At 40.8% G+C, this 15,670-nt stretch overlaps 1 protein-coding gene across 3 annotated transcripts in view; it reads right to left on the reverse strand.

The window, feature by feature from the left end:
- DIP2C (disco interacting protein 2 homolog C) overlaps positions 1-15,670 on the reverse strand; it is a 365,873-nt gene that overhangs the window by 125,979 nt on the left and 224,224 nt on the right. For all 3 annotated transcript variants that reach the window (XM_081128158.1, XM_081128156.1, XM_081128157.1), the window contains 3 exons: positions 9,712-9,921; positions 3,504-3,638; positions 791-910 (listed from right to left, as the gene is read on the reverse strand). In XM_081128158.1, the coding sequence (XP_080984284.1) occupies positions 791-910; positions 3,504-3,638; positions 9,712-9,921 (465 nt within the window). The remainder of the gene's footprint in view (positions 1-790; positions 911-3,503; positions 3,639-9,711; positions 9,922-15,670) is intronic.

A 15,670-nucleotide genomic window follows, 5' to 3' on the forward strand; every position in this document is an offset into this window, starting at 1 on the left:
TGCCTAGAGTCTAGAATTGCAACAACTATGTGAAAAATATCAATTATCAACATAGACTAACAATTCTGGACTCCAAAAAAACAGCTCAAATCTTTTGAGCTGCATTAAATTTAAATTTGCTACAACTACTACAGATGAGCACAGAACATATTTTCTTGAGTAAAACAAAAATAAAAGCTTCATAATAAAATACAATTTGCCCAACTGTTTAGATAGGTGAGAAGTTGTTTTTTCTCACTTCTGGAAGAGGTTTTTCTCTCATAGTTTATGACTGATAAGTTTCCGCGTGCAGGGCAGAAAATCAGCTATATCTTACTTGTGATGTAAAGAACAAGAACACAGAGAATTTGCATTTCATATAAGTATTTTGCTTTGACTTTAAGTGGTTTGAGTTGAAAGGCTCATGAGCACTCAAGGGTTAAGACACCCACTCCTAGGTTTCTACTGAGTGGCAGCAGAATGGGACCATCTACATACTCATTGCACTCCCCTTAAGCTTATTCAGAGGGAGCTGTGTCACTGTTGGCAAGGTTTTCTATGATTTACTTGCATTTCTGAAAGCCGATAGAGTCCTTAGAAAGAGGCCTGGCTCATGAGACGGTACTTGAGTACCCTTTACGGGACCTGCAGGAACAGTACCTATGGTCTCTAGATAAGATTCCCCATTTGTAGTGAATGCCAAGGTTACTGTTCTTAAAAAGTAAAATAGCCTTGGTAGAAAAAATATCATTATAGTTCATGGGCTCAAAGGGACACTGGAATAAATGGGGGTAGGAAAGGGTTCTTTTACCTTCTAACAATTCTTCAAAGTCATCAACAAAGAATTCCCGCAACGGTGGTCGTTTCGGTCGTTTAAGGGTATTGACAAGCTGTTGAATTTTTGCTGATACCCGGCTACTTACTGGCACTCCTGAAAAACAGAACCATGGGCAGACGGACTGACTTCAGTCCAAGCACCACAGTGGAATGGTGGAGACACCCATGCCCAATGCCCCACCTCAGAGCTGAGAGAAGCAGGGATGGCCTTGAGACTGGGTGTCCCTCAAAGCGTCACCTACGATGATGTGCAGAGTGAAGACATTCCACTAGGTGGAGAGTCACAGCACACTGACCCTGCTGGGAAGCCTCAAGAGGGTAGAGACTCAGCAGAAATAATTCTCTTCTACACCTTCATGAGCCATCCTGATGTGGTGATGTTAGGAAGAGCTCCGACCACAGATCAGGCTTGGTCCCACCTCCAATTCCTAAAATAGGGTTTGTCACCTTCTCACTAACAGTCTCTGGCCCCTTCTTTCAAAGGGGGTCAGAGAGCTGATGAACTGAAAGACCTCCTTGAATCCCTGACTCTCTGGTACTGGTTCACTGGGCCAAGAGAGGCCCCTGGTACTGGCCTCATTGGGCCAAGAGAACATTTTGCTGGAAAGTTTGAATTTGGGTACCCTGCAGCATCTGCATGGCCAGTCCCAGAACGCATACCTCCTAACGAAAGCAAGGGCACTGGGTCCTACAAGCACCTTGGCAGGCCCTGACCACGCAGGTGACCACCCCGTCCCTACCGAGTGTTTCGGTTACACTCTCCTAAGTTAACATTCAGGCAACACATTCTAGAAGCACAGCAATTAGTCTCTAAATTCAATTTTTGTGTAACGCAGAATACTAGCATATATCTGTCCATGTGTACTAAGAAACACTAACTCCGTGTTACAATAATGTATTTCTTACAGCAATGAATGTGACATCATTTTGAAAATTAAGTGAAACGATCATTGAAAAAGGCAAGAAGTTTTAAAATTTTTAAATAACCCAAATTAATGAATAAAACGAGTACCAAGATGTTGCTGTCCTTAACTATTCAAATGCAACCACTGCAGGCAAATCTCATTCCCGCTGAAAGCTGCTTGGAAACCCGCACCTGGTAACCAGGGGTGTGGAAACTTCACTGCTCTCACAGTCTAAGACCCACAGCTGAAGGGGTCTCCCCCATAATGACTGAGGCAGAGCCCTCCTCCACTGCAGGTATCATGAAAATAGACCTGAGCTTCTGTTATAAATATGACAGAATTCAAGGAAACTTTTCTATCAAATCAGAAACATTTTCATTGGTAATCTCAAAATACAGGCACCTTCAGAATTGAGACATTAAATATTTTATAGTTTTGAAAATACAGAAAAAATACACAACCCAGGATTCTCAGTCTCTAAACAGAATATTTTTCATTAAATAGTTCTTGGCTCAGATGAATCCGAGATCATTTCACAAGGCCACTGGCTTTCCAGCTTAGTTGAGAATGTGTAAGAATCATTCTAGGACTTGCCTAGCCCAGAGTTTCTGATGTGCTAGGTTTTGGGGGTGGCCCAGAACTTGCTTTCTAACAAGTGCCCCAAGTGATTCTAATACAAGAGGTCATCACACACTGAAAAACTGGACTGGACAACATGTGAATCAAATGGAGTCACGTGGGCAACATATGAACTTACCTGGGAGAGCAGGTAAAGATGACAGGCTTCAAAAACAACAGTTATTAAAAAGATAATGACTAAAATAACAGTAATGACCAATTTAATATACAGTGAATTTAGCAGAGAATGAAAGCAAACACTGAAACTGAATGTGTTCCAGTGAAACCAATCGTATGGGAAACTGGAGTGACTTCCAATGTCCTAACAGGAGCTCATGAACCACACTAACTTTGGGCTCTCGCCATTATAAAGAGGTGGTGTGCTGCCTATTAGAGGCTGGGTCCAGGCTTTCCTCGTCACCTCTGAATCACACTGTATCACAGGACATGAGCACAGTTGGATGGCACACCAATGCTACTTTGGCCATCTTCCACAAAAAATAGCATTTCATGTCACCAATGGGTTCTATTATAACTTTCATGACCCTGGGAAGGACTGAAACTTAAGGAAAGCAGAATAATGCATGAAGTTCATATTTGATTCTTCTACTTCAGATTGGGTGACAGGAACTACCACTGTAATCAAAATATACCAAGATTCATGATATGAGGAATAAAGAAGACCCCTAACTGCTGTATTTTATCAAATCACTAATATTATTTTCCAATATGGAGGAAAAAAGACCCTCTTTCTTCCAAATTCTAAAGCATTACATTGGCCCATACCTATCAATTTGTTCACATTTAACTTCACCCTGCCCTTCTAAGTAACCATTCATGATCTTAACACTTGTACACTAATTTGCCAATTGCTGAACCAAATTTAGTTATTTGTTAGCAAATACATTAGAATCTTATAAAATTTCCTTTTCTTCTCATGACTAAATTCCTACATCATTTTTTTCCTACAAGGAATAACTTGGAGGTAATTTGCATTTCTTGTGAGCATGTCACCTACTATGGGAGGTCTGTAAAGAACTTGCTGAATTAGATTCGGTGAGTTGATTGTTTATCTAGAAGAAATGCATTCAATCATGGTCTAAAAGGTAAGTTAGTAAAAATTTAGAGTTTACAAAGGAGGAAAGAAAATGCCAGGAGACATACCATCGCCAGTCTCCATGAGCTCAGCATTGCCATACTTTGGTGCTGTCCGCGATGTCGTTGAGCCTTGTGGCCTTTCTATTTGTATTGAGTGTTCTGAGGTGTATGTGGTTACATCAGGAGGTGCAGAGTGATTTTCTGTAAAGAAGTAAATGACAAGTTCTCTGATGATCATGAGTTATTCCAAAGGCCAAGTAAGCAACAGGGTTTCAAAAGAGGACACATCCTGAGACCATAATTCTGAATCAAAGTCTACCACAAAAATCTCAGCATAAAGACGATCTTTAAAATAATCTGTACTGCTCAAAATGAAACAAAGTTAACATAGGAAAAGTTCTTAGGACATTTCTTGATAGAGGCTGAGAGCTCAAGAAATATTAGCTATTTTGTTTGTTTCAGCATGAATAATACTGAACAGTCATTCAAAAGGCATGTATTTAGCTCTGGCTGTGTGGCTCAGTTGGCTGGAGTGTTGTCCCATGCACCAAAAGGTTTCAGGTGCAATTCCTGGTCAGGGCACATACCTAGGTTGCAGGTTCCGATCCCTGGTAAGGGTGAATACAGGAGGCAACTGATCGATGTTTCTCTCTCCCATCGATGCCACCCCACCCTTCCTCTCTTTCATCAATGAAAACATACCCTCAGGTGAGGATTTTTTTAAAAAAAACATGTTTTTACAATCTCATGTGCATCAGTGATGGTCAGGCAGTGAACTGTGTGGCAGGCCTTCCCCACAATCTTCATCAATGATGACATCAAGCACTAAAACAGTTACGTGAGGAAAGCACAGTTCTTGTATTTATTGTTCTTGTATGTATTTATTTAACTTTATTTTTCAATTACAGTTTACATTCAGTTTTTTTTTTTTGGTGTTAGTTTCAGGTGTACAACATAATGGTTAAACAATCATATACTTTACGAAGTGTTTCCCCAATATTTACTATAAGGCATTCAGGAGAGCATGTCAAATGAGACTACCAATGACATTTTGTATATCCAGAGTCCTAATAATGGGTGTCATGTTATTAATTTTGAGTCATTAATCCTTATTGGATGGAAATTGTCAAGATTCCATAGTTCCACGTGACAGAAGCGATTTCCTTGTGCTGTATGTAGAAAGGGGAGCCAGTACTGGAAAGCCTCCTCCTTCACATACTCCCTCTTCAGCATCACATGTGGGGGTGGGGGCTGAGTAAACAGTGAATCACCAACAAAAAGCAGAAGAGGAAAAGCAGGGCACCAAATGGCTCCTGTAAAGGACACTGTTCAATCTGCAGGCTGGAACAAGGAGGCAAAACGTTGCCCTCAGCTGCGAACATGCGTGTCAGGGACTTAAATTTTCACTGCTCTGCAAACATCCATTCATGACTGCGAGAAGGCGGAGCATACTGATTTGAGGTTACAAACAATTTTAACAAGTAGGTAGATCACTGAGGGGAAGTAGGAAAGGGGGAGAAGAGGATCATTCAAATCACCTCTTTAATGATTCAGAGATTGTTCATCCTCTCATCACCCCTACCTGTGCTTTTGTCATATTGATCTTATTTCACATTGCATAATGATCTAATTCTCCACAGCCAAGTAGCACACTCACTGGGGCCTCATATTTCAGATGAAAATACAATAGATGTTGATGTACACTGAGTACACTTTCAAATTAGCACCTAAAACAAAAGCAGGTTCACTACATTGCGATTTTATCCAGATTCACTGGTGTTTAAGTGGCACTGTAGCCTCATCATTGGTGATAGATGGCCAATCCATCTTTGTGCTGGGCGGCAGGAATACTGTCATGTTTCCACTTTGAAGCTGGGAAAAATGATGATTCCAATACATCTAGTGATTATAAAGTAGAAACAGTGACAGCTGCGTGACTTCAAAGTGCTTTCCAAATTTATTTAGCTGCCACCTCCCCCCCCACTTCCTTCCTAACTCCTTGGGTGTGCTGTCGCTGTGGGATCACCAGCTCAGCAGCTGCTCCTGTTAGGAGCCAGAGGACACGCTGATGTTGCAGTGACACGCCGTACCGTTTTATTTTGATAAAGACTGCAAGTGCTTAACTAGGTTACCTATCTTTGGGGGAGTATTTAACAAAACCTTGTACATAACAGATGCTCAGGAAACACTTGTCAGTGGGTAAGGAAAAGTGGAGCTAGGTGGATGGTACAGTTTGAAAGGTCTAAGATGCTCACCAGCTCCAGGCATGAGGCCAGTGGAATCCACGTGTGCCAGGAGCATTTTGTAGATTAAGAGCCCTCATCAGAGCGGGGCTGTGTCTTCTGAGCAAGGCAGCCCACTGTTCCTTAGATCAGTTTCCCAGTACTTTAAAATCAAGAGAAAAATGGCAGCCATTCTTCCAGAACCTGTCAAGTGTCATCTCCACTGTAAATGCTCCAAGAGCTATCTGTGACCCCTTCTGCCTGCCACGAGGTGGGCTCAGCTTCACCTACTCCTGCTTGACATTTGTTGTCAGCAGCTGACATGGGTTCCCCATGAATCAGGAATTTCGGATGGGCACAAGAGAAAGGCAGGAGGGAAGTACAATTCTACCATCTTTCACGGCAGTATCTGCATGCTGCTTTGGCACCATCAGTACCAGGGGTCTCACCTCAGTCCTTGACACCTCACACCCACCCCCCAAGGGTTTTAGCCTGTTACTCTTGCCAGCAATGCACCCCATTTGCACAGCTATTTCTGGTTAGGAACATTTCAGGGTCCTGCTGGTCTCCCTGCTAAACCCCACCTTGGAAATTCCTGCTTCCTCGACTCCCCCCAATCACATGCTTGGCAGGTGTCTGGCCCAGTCGGGCTCCCTGTGTCCTACTCAGAGGCTGACGTTACCTACACCCAGCCCACAGTCTGCTCAGCAAATGCTGGAAGAATAGTTCAAAGAATGAATGAATGAAAGAGCACTTGACAACCAGATAAAATGCCTCTGGTTCTAACACCCACTAGCAAGAAGTGCTCTTTCTTTCTAACTGTATGAGCTGGAATCTGCAGGGGTCATGGAGATAAGCCCCACTTTTAAGCCAATGTTAATTATTTTTCAGTCCCCAAATAAAGAAAAGTAGGAAATCCAGTTTCTATATGTAAAAACTAACCTGCTTGTGGTTCACTAATTGGTGATGCCTGGTAAGTAACATGTTCAAAGGAACCCAAGTTTCTGTACACCAAGAATGCTCCATCCCAGGTTTCCTGTCAACTCGACCACTGTTGTCACTGAGAAGGTACCTGTAATCCAAGCCTGGTCTGTCCAGCTGCCCCAGCTTCCTAAGATAATGTAACCATGCACTCTACACAGTGGTGGAAAACCAGGTCCCTGGATGAAAATGTAAACATGGACAAAGTTTAACCACCAGCCATGATCTTGACAAAAGACAACACATGGTAAAAGGAACATGCAAAGACAATGAGGGGAAGAGACAGCCCTTGCAGAAGTTGGAAGTCAAACATTAGCCTTGCTGCTGGGGGACTCAGCTGGACTGCTTGACAGAATGACCCATCTCCCATGTGCAACAAATCAGAAGAGGTGACTTTCCTCCTCAGTTTTACCAGTAAAGTCCAGTTTCACTGGGTCTCATGGAAGGCACCTCACAGGGAAGATCTAACTTGTGTCTTGACCAAAAGTGACACGTGACAATATGTAATGTAAGGATTTATCTTCTTATTTCTTTAATAACCACTCAGGGACAGAAGAACAATATACTTTGTTTACCTTGATTAACTTTTCCTATGTGTGTGAGCATGTGTGCGTGAATGTGTGCGTGATGTGTGAGCTCGTAAGGATGTGTATGATGTGATTGTGTGTGTGTGTGTGTGTGAGCTTGTGTGTGTGTGAGCATGTGAGTCTGATACTGATAATGGCAATTAACAGCTGCTTTTCAAATGTGCAGGCAAATCACCCATGGACTAAACCTGGAGATGGTTAGGAAAGGACTTAGAGGCCCTGGCTGGGCAGCTTGGTTGGTTAGAGCGTTGTCTTGATACACCAAGGTTGCAGGTTCCATCCCCAGGCAGGGCACATACAAGAATCAACCAATGAATGCATGAGTAAGTAGAACAAATTGATGTCTCCCCCCGCAATCAATAAATGAAAAGTACTTAGAGGTTCTATATTGTAACTTCCCTTTCAGCAGTGTCCTGAGAGTCAGGGTTGAGTTCAGGATTACACAGGTTCTCACACCTGGAACTGCCTCCCTCCCACATTTATGCCATGAAAATCCCACAGAGAAGTGAATGCAACTGGTAGACACATTTTAGAATTGTAGGAAGTATGTTCTAATGTCAGAATAGGAGTCTTCAACTTCAGACAACAGCTTCCTGATTTTTGTCCAAAACCTCAAATTCATGATAAATGGCTCCAATTGTCACAAAGCCACTGCTTTTTCAAAAAAGTTTTTATTGGTTTTGGAGAGAAAGAAGGGAGAGGAAGAGAGAGAGAGAGAGAGAAACATCGGTGAGAGAAAGAAACATTATCAATTGCTTCCTGCAATCTGTTTATGTGCTCTAACTGGGAATTGAACAGGCAACCTTTCAGTGCATGGAATGAAACTCAACCAACTGAGCCACACTGGCGTAGGTGCCACTGCTTTCCTTCTAAAATGTTTTTCATATTTACCAAAAACTCCCAGCTATTCTAGGAACTTATCTTTGTCCCAATATAGAAATTACTTAAATGTCACACATTCAAAAGCTATATTTAGGTTACATTGAGACCTATGTACATGAATCATGTACCCTTTTATAGTCTGGGTAAATTTAATTCTCCACACTATCATTTCCTTCAGCACTCCACATGCAAATTCACATAGGGAAAATCAAATGCAGTGATTAATTTGTTCGAAATTATGTGTTTCTCTTGGTAAGATTCTGACCCTTCCTTGGAGAGGAACTGGGTCAGAGCACACACATCTGCAGGATTGGAGTGAGAGGCAGAGGTGAGAGAATTCCACGTCTGACCCTGTGCAGGTGCCCAATGAAGCTCCAGGGCAAGACCTCAGCCACTGTCTCATGTTCCAAAACACAGAGGAGGACATTTTATTATCTAAAAATATTTGATGGCCACACATTTCCATTTAATTTTTAAGTTACTATGATTTCAAATAGAGATTCATAGTTCACATTATCCAGTCTCCATGCTACTGAAAACATTCTACACTGAAATTTAATAACACCACTTTGCATTTGAATGTTACTTTAAAAAATTTGGAAGAACTTTCCTATTTTCTCTTTACTCACAACAGTTCTGAAAGGTACAAAGGAAAGAAAGTATTACTCTTTTTCCCCCCCACTACAAAATTAAGCCAGGGAGAAGTGACTTCTGAAGATGCCGGCAGCCATTCACGTGAGAAGCAAGATCAGACCCAGTTCCCCTGGAGGCTGCCTGTGTCCTTGCCGCCTGTAGACACAGGGTCTCATTTCTGGGTTTAAAATCTTAATCCACAGTTGAAAATGGATCAGAAAAGATCTGGACTTCATACTTGTCTCTTCTACACCAAATAAGGGCTCATTTCCCTGGCCAATGACTGATGGGCACAAGTGGGGGCAGAAAAATGTGTACCTCACTCACCCACATTTGAAACAGCCACAATGCTCATACAATCACTCTCTTTTCCTCTAATAATTCTTATTTAATCTCCTTTTTTGCTCTATTTTCAAACATCTCAGGCAAAGCTTCCTAACTTTGTGCTTTTTCCAATACAGAAGATCTTACTCGTCATAGAACCTACATACAAAATGACATGAACCACCAGAGAAATCTAAATACATTCAGCAGAAAACTGTAGTATCAAAGCTCTAGGATTCCTTAAATGGTTTCCAAAGTCACAGCAAACACACTTTAAAATTCCCTGCCTGTTTATTAGAACTATTAATATTTCATTTAGGAGCATATTTTAGCATATATGAGAAGAAAATATGTAAACAGATATGGCTGCAAATTTCCCTAGTGACAAGTGCATTCCTTTATAAGCAGCAAGCTCCTGAATTCCAGCTGTAGGAGACATCTGGGATAATGATAAATAATAAAACCAAGGGGTTCAGAAAACAGTAAAACCAAAGCACAAAGCAGGACAGGAGCCGGAGTGAGACTCTGCGGAATCTTGGGTAGATTTCAAGGCAGTGATGCCCAGATAGACAAACTTCTAAGTAGGAACTCAGCTACTCTGGGCCACTTAGATACAACGAGAATCACGCAGTGACAGGCACTCACCTATGTGTGTCTGGGCCATGACGTCGGCCAGCCTGTGGGCAGCGCCACTGCCCCCACTTTGAGTGGATGAGGAAGAGGTTGTGGAGGTGGTGGAGCCATGGATGGCCTGGCTAATCCAGTGCTCCATGTTGATGCTGCCCTGGCTGGAGGTGGGTGTCCCCTGGGAGTCACCCTGCACAGAGCCTTCGTCTTCTGAACCAGAGGAGGTATCTGTGTGATAGGAAAGTTATTATGCAGAGAATTAAAGATGCACATCCCAATCAAACACTACTAACACTGACTTATTCACACATGGACAGCTGAAGGACTTATGCTTTGAACACTCTTGAAATTACACCACTTCTCAGATAAGTTATTTTTTAGTATAATGAATTTTTCCTTCAAAACACCTTCAAATAAATTGCTACAGAAGGCTTTTTTGGCATTAGAATCTCAGGCTAAGACATACTCACCGATTTTCTCCACTGAACAGTTTGTGAAGAAGCCAAATGTTTTTGCTCACACACATCAGGTGAGGTGGCTGAGAGTGGCATTTTCTCAGAGATATTGAACTTTCATGTGTTTCAAAGTGAGATGTTTGTAGCCTGAAGTGGTTCTCTGAGGTATAATTTACTTTTAAATTCAGTCTGAGTGCAACATAACAATGCACCTCCCTAAAGAGTGAGATATCAGTGAAGAAAATGGTGGAGAAGGAAGAACGCACCTCACAATGAATCCTCCCACCTTCTCCACCAACCTACATGCTCAAGACCTTGCCTCCTCCTTTGGTGAGGGCAATAAATCATCACACTACACTTTATGATAAAACTAAATGTATTTACTCTTACATTCATTTTTTTAAATAACTTAAAAATTTACAGTTATAGTTGACATAATTATATTAGTTTCAGGTGTACACCTGTGATTAGACATTACATAACTTACTAAGTGATCATCTCGATAAATCTCGTACCCACCTGACACCATAATAGTTATTAGAATATAAATGACTACGCTCCTTATGCTATACTTTACATTCCTATGACCATTCTGTAACTACCAATTTGCACTTCTTAACCTCTTCACCTTTTTTCACCTATCCTCCAAACCCCCTCCCATCTGGTAACCATCAAAATGTTCTCTGTATCTATGAGTCTGTTTCTGTTCCACTTGCTTGTTTGGTTTTTAGATTCAGTTGTTGATAGATATGTATTTGTTGCCACTTTAATGTTCTATTTTTACCTCTTTTTTCTTCTTCTTAGAGAAGACCCTTTAACATTTCATATAATACTAGTTTGGTGGTGATAAATTCCTTTAGCTTTTTCTTGTCTGGGAGGCTCTTTGTCATTTAATTCTAAGTAATAGCTTTGCTGGGTTGAGTAATGTTGCTATAGGTCCTTGCTTTTCATCACTTTGAATATTTCTTGCCAATCCCTTCTGGTCTGCAAAGTTTCTGTTGAGAAATCAGCTGACAGTCTTATGGGAGTTCCCTTGTCGGTATTAAGTGCTTTTCCCTTGCTGCTTTTAAGATCCTCTCTTTGTGTGGGCCTCTTAGGGTTCATGTTGTTTGAGACTCTGCTTCCTAAACTTGTATGTCTATTTCCTTCAAGCTAGGGAAGTTTTCTGTCATTTTTTCACATAGGTTTTCAATTTCTTAGGCTCTCTTCTCCTTCTGGCACCCTCATGATGTGAATGTTGGTATGCTTGGAGTTGTCCCAGAGGCTTCTTATACTATCCTCATTTCTAGGGATTCTTTTTTCTTTTTGCTCTTCTAATTGGGTGTTTTTTGCTTTCTAATATTTCAACTCGCTAATTTGATTAGTGGTTTCATTTACTCTATTGTTGATTCCCTGTAAATTATTCTTTATTTCCGTTAGTATATTCTTCATTTCTGACTGGTCCTTTTTTATGCTGTTGAAGTTCTAAGTTCATTGAGCATTCTTATAAACAGTGTTTTGAAATCTGCATCTAATAGATTGTCTCCATTTTGTTTAGTTTTTTTTCTGGAGGTTTATTCTGTTCTTTCATTTGGGACATGTTTGTCTCTGCATTTTGGCAGCCTCCTTGTGTTTGTTTCTATATATTAGGTAGAGTTGTTATGTCCCCCAGGCTTGGAAAAGTGGCCTTATAGAGTAGGTGTGCTGTTAGGCCCAGTGAGGCAGCCGTCCTGGTCACCCGAGCTGGGCTCTCCTGTAGGTAGTGTGCACCTTCCTGCTGTAATTGAGTCTTGACTGCTGTTGGCATGTCAATGGGAGTGATTTGCTCCCAGGCTGATCAGCTGCAAGTACAGGCTGCGACCACCGACCTCCAACCAATGTGGAAGATCAGCTGTGCAGGGGCCTACCCCACATAGCAGGACTTACTTCAGTGGGGCTCTGGTGCCCACTGAGTCCATCCTTTGAGTATGTCACTTGTAGAAGTGGTTGGATGGTGATGCTTCGATGTGGTCTTAAGCTGTCCACTGGGTGCACTGGCTCTGGGGCTTCCCAGGAGGTGTAGGCTAAGGTGCCAACTATGTTCTGCCCGAGGGCCATTGGCATGAACTATAAAGCGATCTGCAGGTGGCTGCTACTTGTAGTGGGCTTAGAGGTGCTCAGGAGAGGCCAAGCTGTGAACCATGGCCAGCTGTTGCTATTGCCAGGCCTGGGGACACTTAGCAAGAAATATGGGACATACTGAAGACAGATGCTGCTTGTTTAAGAATTTTAGGAAAATCTGAAGCATGAGCCAAGACAGGCCAGGTTGATGGAGTCTCAAAGATAAGTCACCTACCTACTCGCTCTGTGGGGGCAGGGCTCATCAAAGGAACAATGGCCTCTGCTAGCACTTGTCTGGCAGAAATATGCCCCTCTGCCCAGCTCTTGCCCTGATGCCAGACAATTCAGTTCCTCCCTATATGTCTCTGGTGCCTTTTAAGCTGCTGCCCCAGTGGTGGAGCTCAGAGTGAGTAAGTCCATGCACAAGCCCTTTAAGACAAACTGCCCGGGACTCCAGCAGCTCTCTGTCTCTCTCAGCCTCAATCCCCACTGGTTTTTACAGCCAGAAGTTAATGGAGAATTCTCTTCCTGGTATTGGAACCCTGGGCTTCAATCTGGTGTGGGGCTGGGACCCCTCGCTTCCCGGGGGGGGGGCCTCTGCCCCTCCTACCAGTCTCAATGTGGCTTCTTCTTTAATTCTCTAGTTGTAGGACTTCCATTCAGCCAGATTTCAGGCAGTTCTAAATGATGGTTGTTATGGTTTAGTTGTAATTCTGACGTGGTTGTGGGAGAAGGCGAGAACCACTTATCTACATCTTGACCAGAAGTCTACATTCATTTTTTATAAAATTTTTAATTATTTATTTTTCTATCTGTGAAAATTGTATATCTTAGATTGAGAAAACACACATCACTTTTTAAATTAAAATTATTAAAAATATTTTGCATTTATTAACTTTCACATAGCAGCAAGGTTTTCAAGAATGAATTATTGGTGGACTTGTTAAACTTCCATGTAATCATAACATTTAGGATCCTACCTATAGATGAGTAATGTGAGATGCCAAGAGGGGAAAAAAGCTGTGAGTAGCTGCTTTAGAACATTTAATGACAATAAGAGAAATTAGAGTTTAACTTAAATCAAGACATAGGAGTCTTTTTTAACACAACAATATTTGTAAAGGAGTTTACACTAATATTTTATTGTCATTGTGACATAAACTTTTTTAAGAGTTTTGGAAATGTGTACAACCATATATCCATACCAGACATCACCAACTCCCCAGAAAGATTTTTCATGCCCCTATACAATCAGTTTTTCATTCCACATCCTACTTTTTCACAAACAAACCACAAAATATCCCTCATGATATAGACACAAAAATCCTCAAAAAATTTTAGCAAATGGAATCAAGCAACATATAAAATGGATAGTACATTATGACCAAGTGGTGACCAGGGTTATACATACAAATGTGAATTAAAGTTGATTTGACATTCAAAAGTGAAATACTGTTATATACCATAATAGTAGAAGAAAAACCCTAAGTTAATCTTAAAAGTCATAGAAAAAATACTTAACAAAAACTAACACCCACTCATGAGAAAACCTCTCATCAAAGCAGAAACACAAGGCAATTTCCTCAACCTGATATAAAGAACCCATGAAAACCAACAGCTAACATTGTATTTAATGGTAAAAGACTGAATACATTTCCCCAAGATCAAGAACAACGCAAAGATGTCCCTTCTTGCCACTTCTATTCAACATTATCTGGAAGGTTCTAGACAGTGAAATACAGCAAAAAGAATTAAAGTCAACCAGATTGGAAAGCAAGCAATAAAACTTTTTATTCACAGATGACATGATCTTGCATGTAATCACAAGGAACATACCAAAAATTTCTTGAATTAAGAAATAATTTTAGGAGGATCACAGGATACAAGATAAAGACACAAAAGATCTTTATATATACATATACTAGCACCAAACAACAGGGGAATTAGATTTTAAAAATTCAATTCACAACAGCATCAAAAAAGATAAAACCCTTAGCAATACATCTAACAAAAATTCAAGGTAATATCTAATAAAATCCTAGAAGGCTTTTTTTTTTTTTTTTGGAGAATTGAAAGCTTATTCAAAAATTCATTTGAAAATACAAAGGACCTACAATAGTCAAAATAATTTGAGAAAGAAGGACGACTTCACTACCTGATATTGAAACTTACTACAAAGTTACAGTAATTAAGACAGTGATAGTAGCACTAGAATAGGCATAGATATCAATGAAACAGAAGTGAATCCAGAAATAAACTTACATTTATAGTCAATTTATTTTTGACAAAGTTCTCAAGGTAATTCAATGAGGAAAAGAGCATCTTTTCAACAAATGTTGCTGGGCAACTAGATAGTCTCATATCAAAACAAACAAAAAACCACCAATACCCCATAGATCTTGCCTCACACCATAAACAAAAATTAACTCAAAATGAATCAGAGACCTAAATGAAAGAACTAAAACTATGAAATTTCTAAAACTTCCAAAAGCACAATCCATAAAATAATCATTGATAAACTGAACTTTATCAAAATAAAAAACTCTTAAGCTTCAAAGGACACTATTATTTTCCTATGAGTAATGTAACAAATCACTACAGAGTCAATTGCTTACAACACACATTTATTACCTTACAGCTCTGGAGGTCAGAAGCCTAAACCCAGGTGTGTTGCCATGCCTATATCCCTTCTGGAGGCTTTAGGGGGAACTCTGTATTCCTCTGACTTTATATATTTTTTAAATATATCTTTATTGATTTCAGAGAGAGGAAAGCAGAGGGAGAGAGAGAGATAGAAATATCAATAATGAGAGAGTCATTGATTGGCTGCCTCCTGCACGCCCCTGACTGGGGATTGAGACCGCAACCCGGGCATGTGCCCTGACCAGGAATCGAACCCTAATTGCCTGAATCCTAGGTCAACACTCAACTGCTGAGCCACACCCGGCCGGGCCCTCTGACTTTTCTTGAGGCACCTGCATCCCTGGCTCCTGGGCCCTTCATTTATCTTTAAAACGTAACCCTCCAACCTCTGGTTCAATTCTTTTTTTTCCTGAGTTAGAGACTCTTCCCTCTCTTATGAGGAACTCCCTCCATCCAGTTTTATTGATATATAATTGATATACATCACTGTATAAGTTTCAGTTATATGGCATAATTGTTCAACTTACATATATTGTGAAATGATTACTACAATTAAGTTTAGTTGCCACCCATCATCTTACAGATGCAATAAAAAGAAAATGCAAAAAACTTTTTTTCCTTGTGATGGGAACTCTTAGGATTTACTCTCTTAACTATCATATGTATATCCTACAGCAGTGTTAGCTATAGTTATCACATTGTACATCACATCTCTAGTACTTATCTTGTAACTGGAAGTTGGTACCTTCTGGCCACTCTTCTCCAATTCCCGGTCCCCCTACCCCTGGCCTCTGGAAACC

The sequence above is a fragment of the Miniopterus schreibersii genome (assembly GCF_964146895.1).
Source record: "Miniopterus schreibersii genome assembly, chromosome: 1".
NCBI lineage: Eukaryota > Metazoa > Chordata > Mammalia > Chiroptera > Miniopteridae > Miniopterus > Miniopterus schreibersii.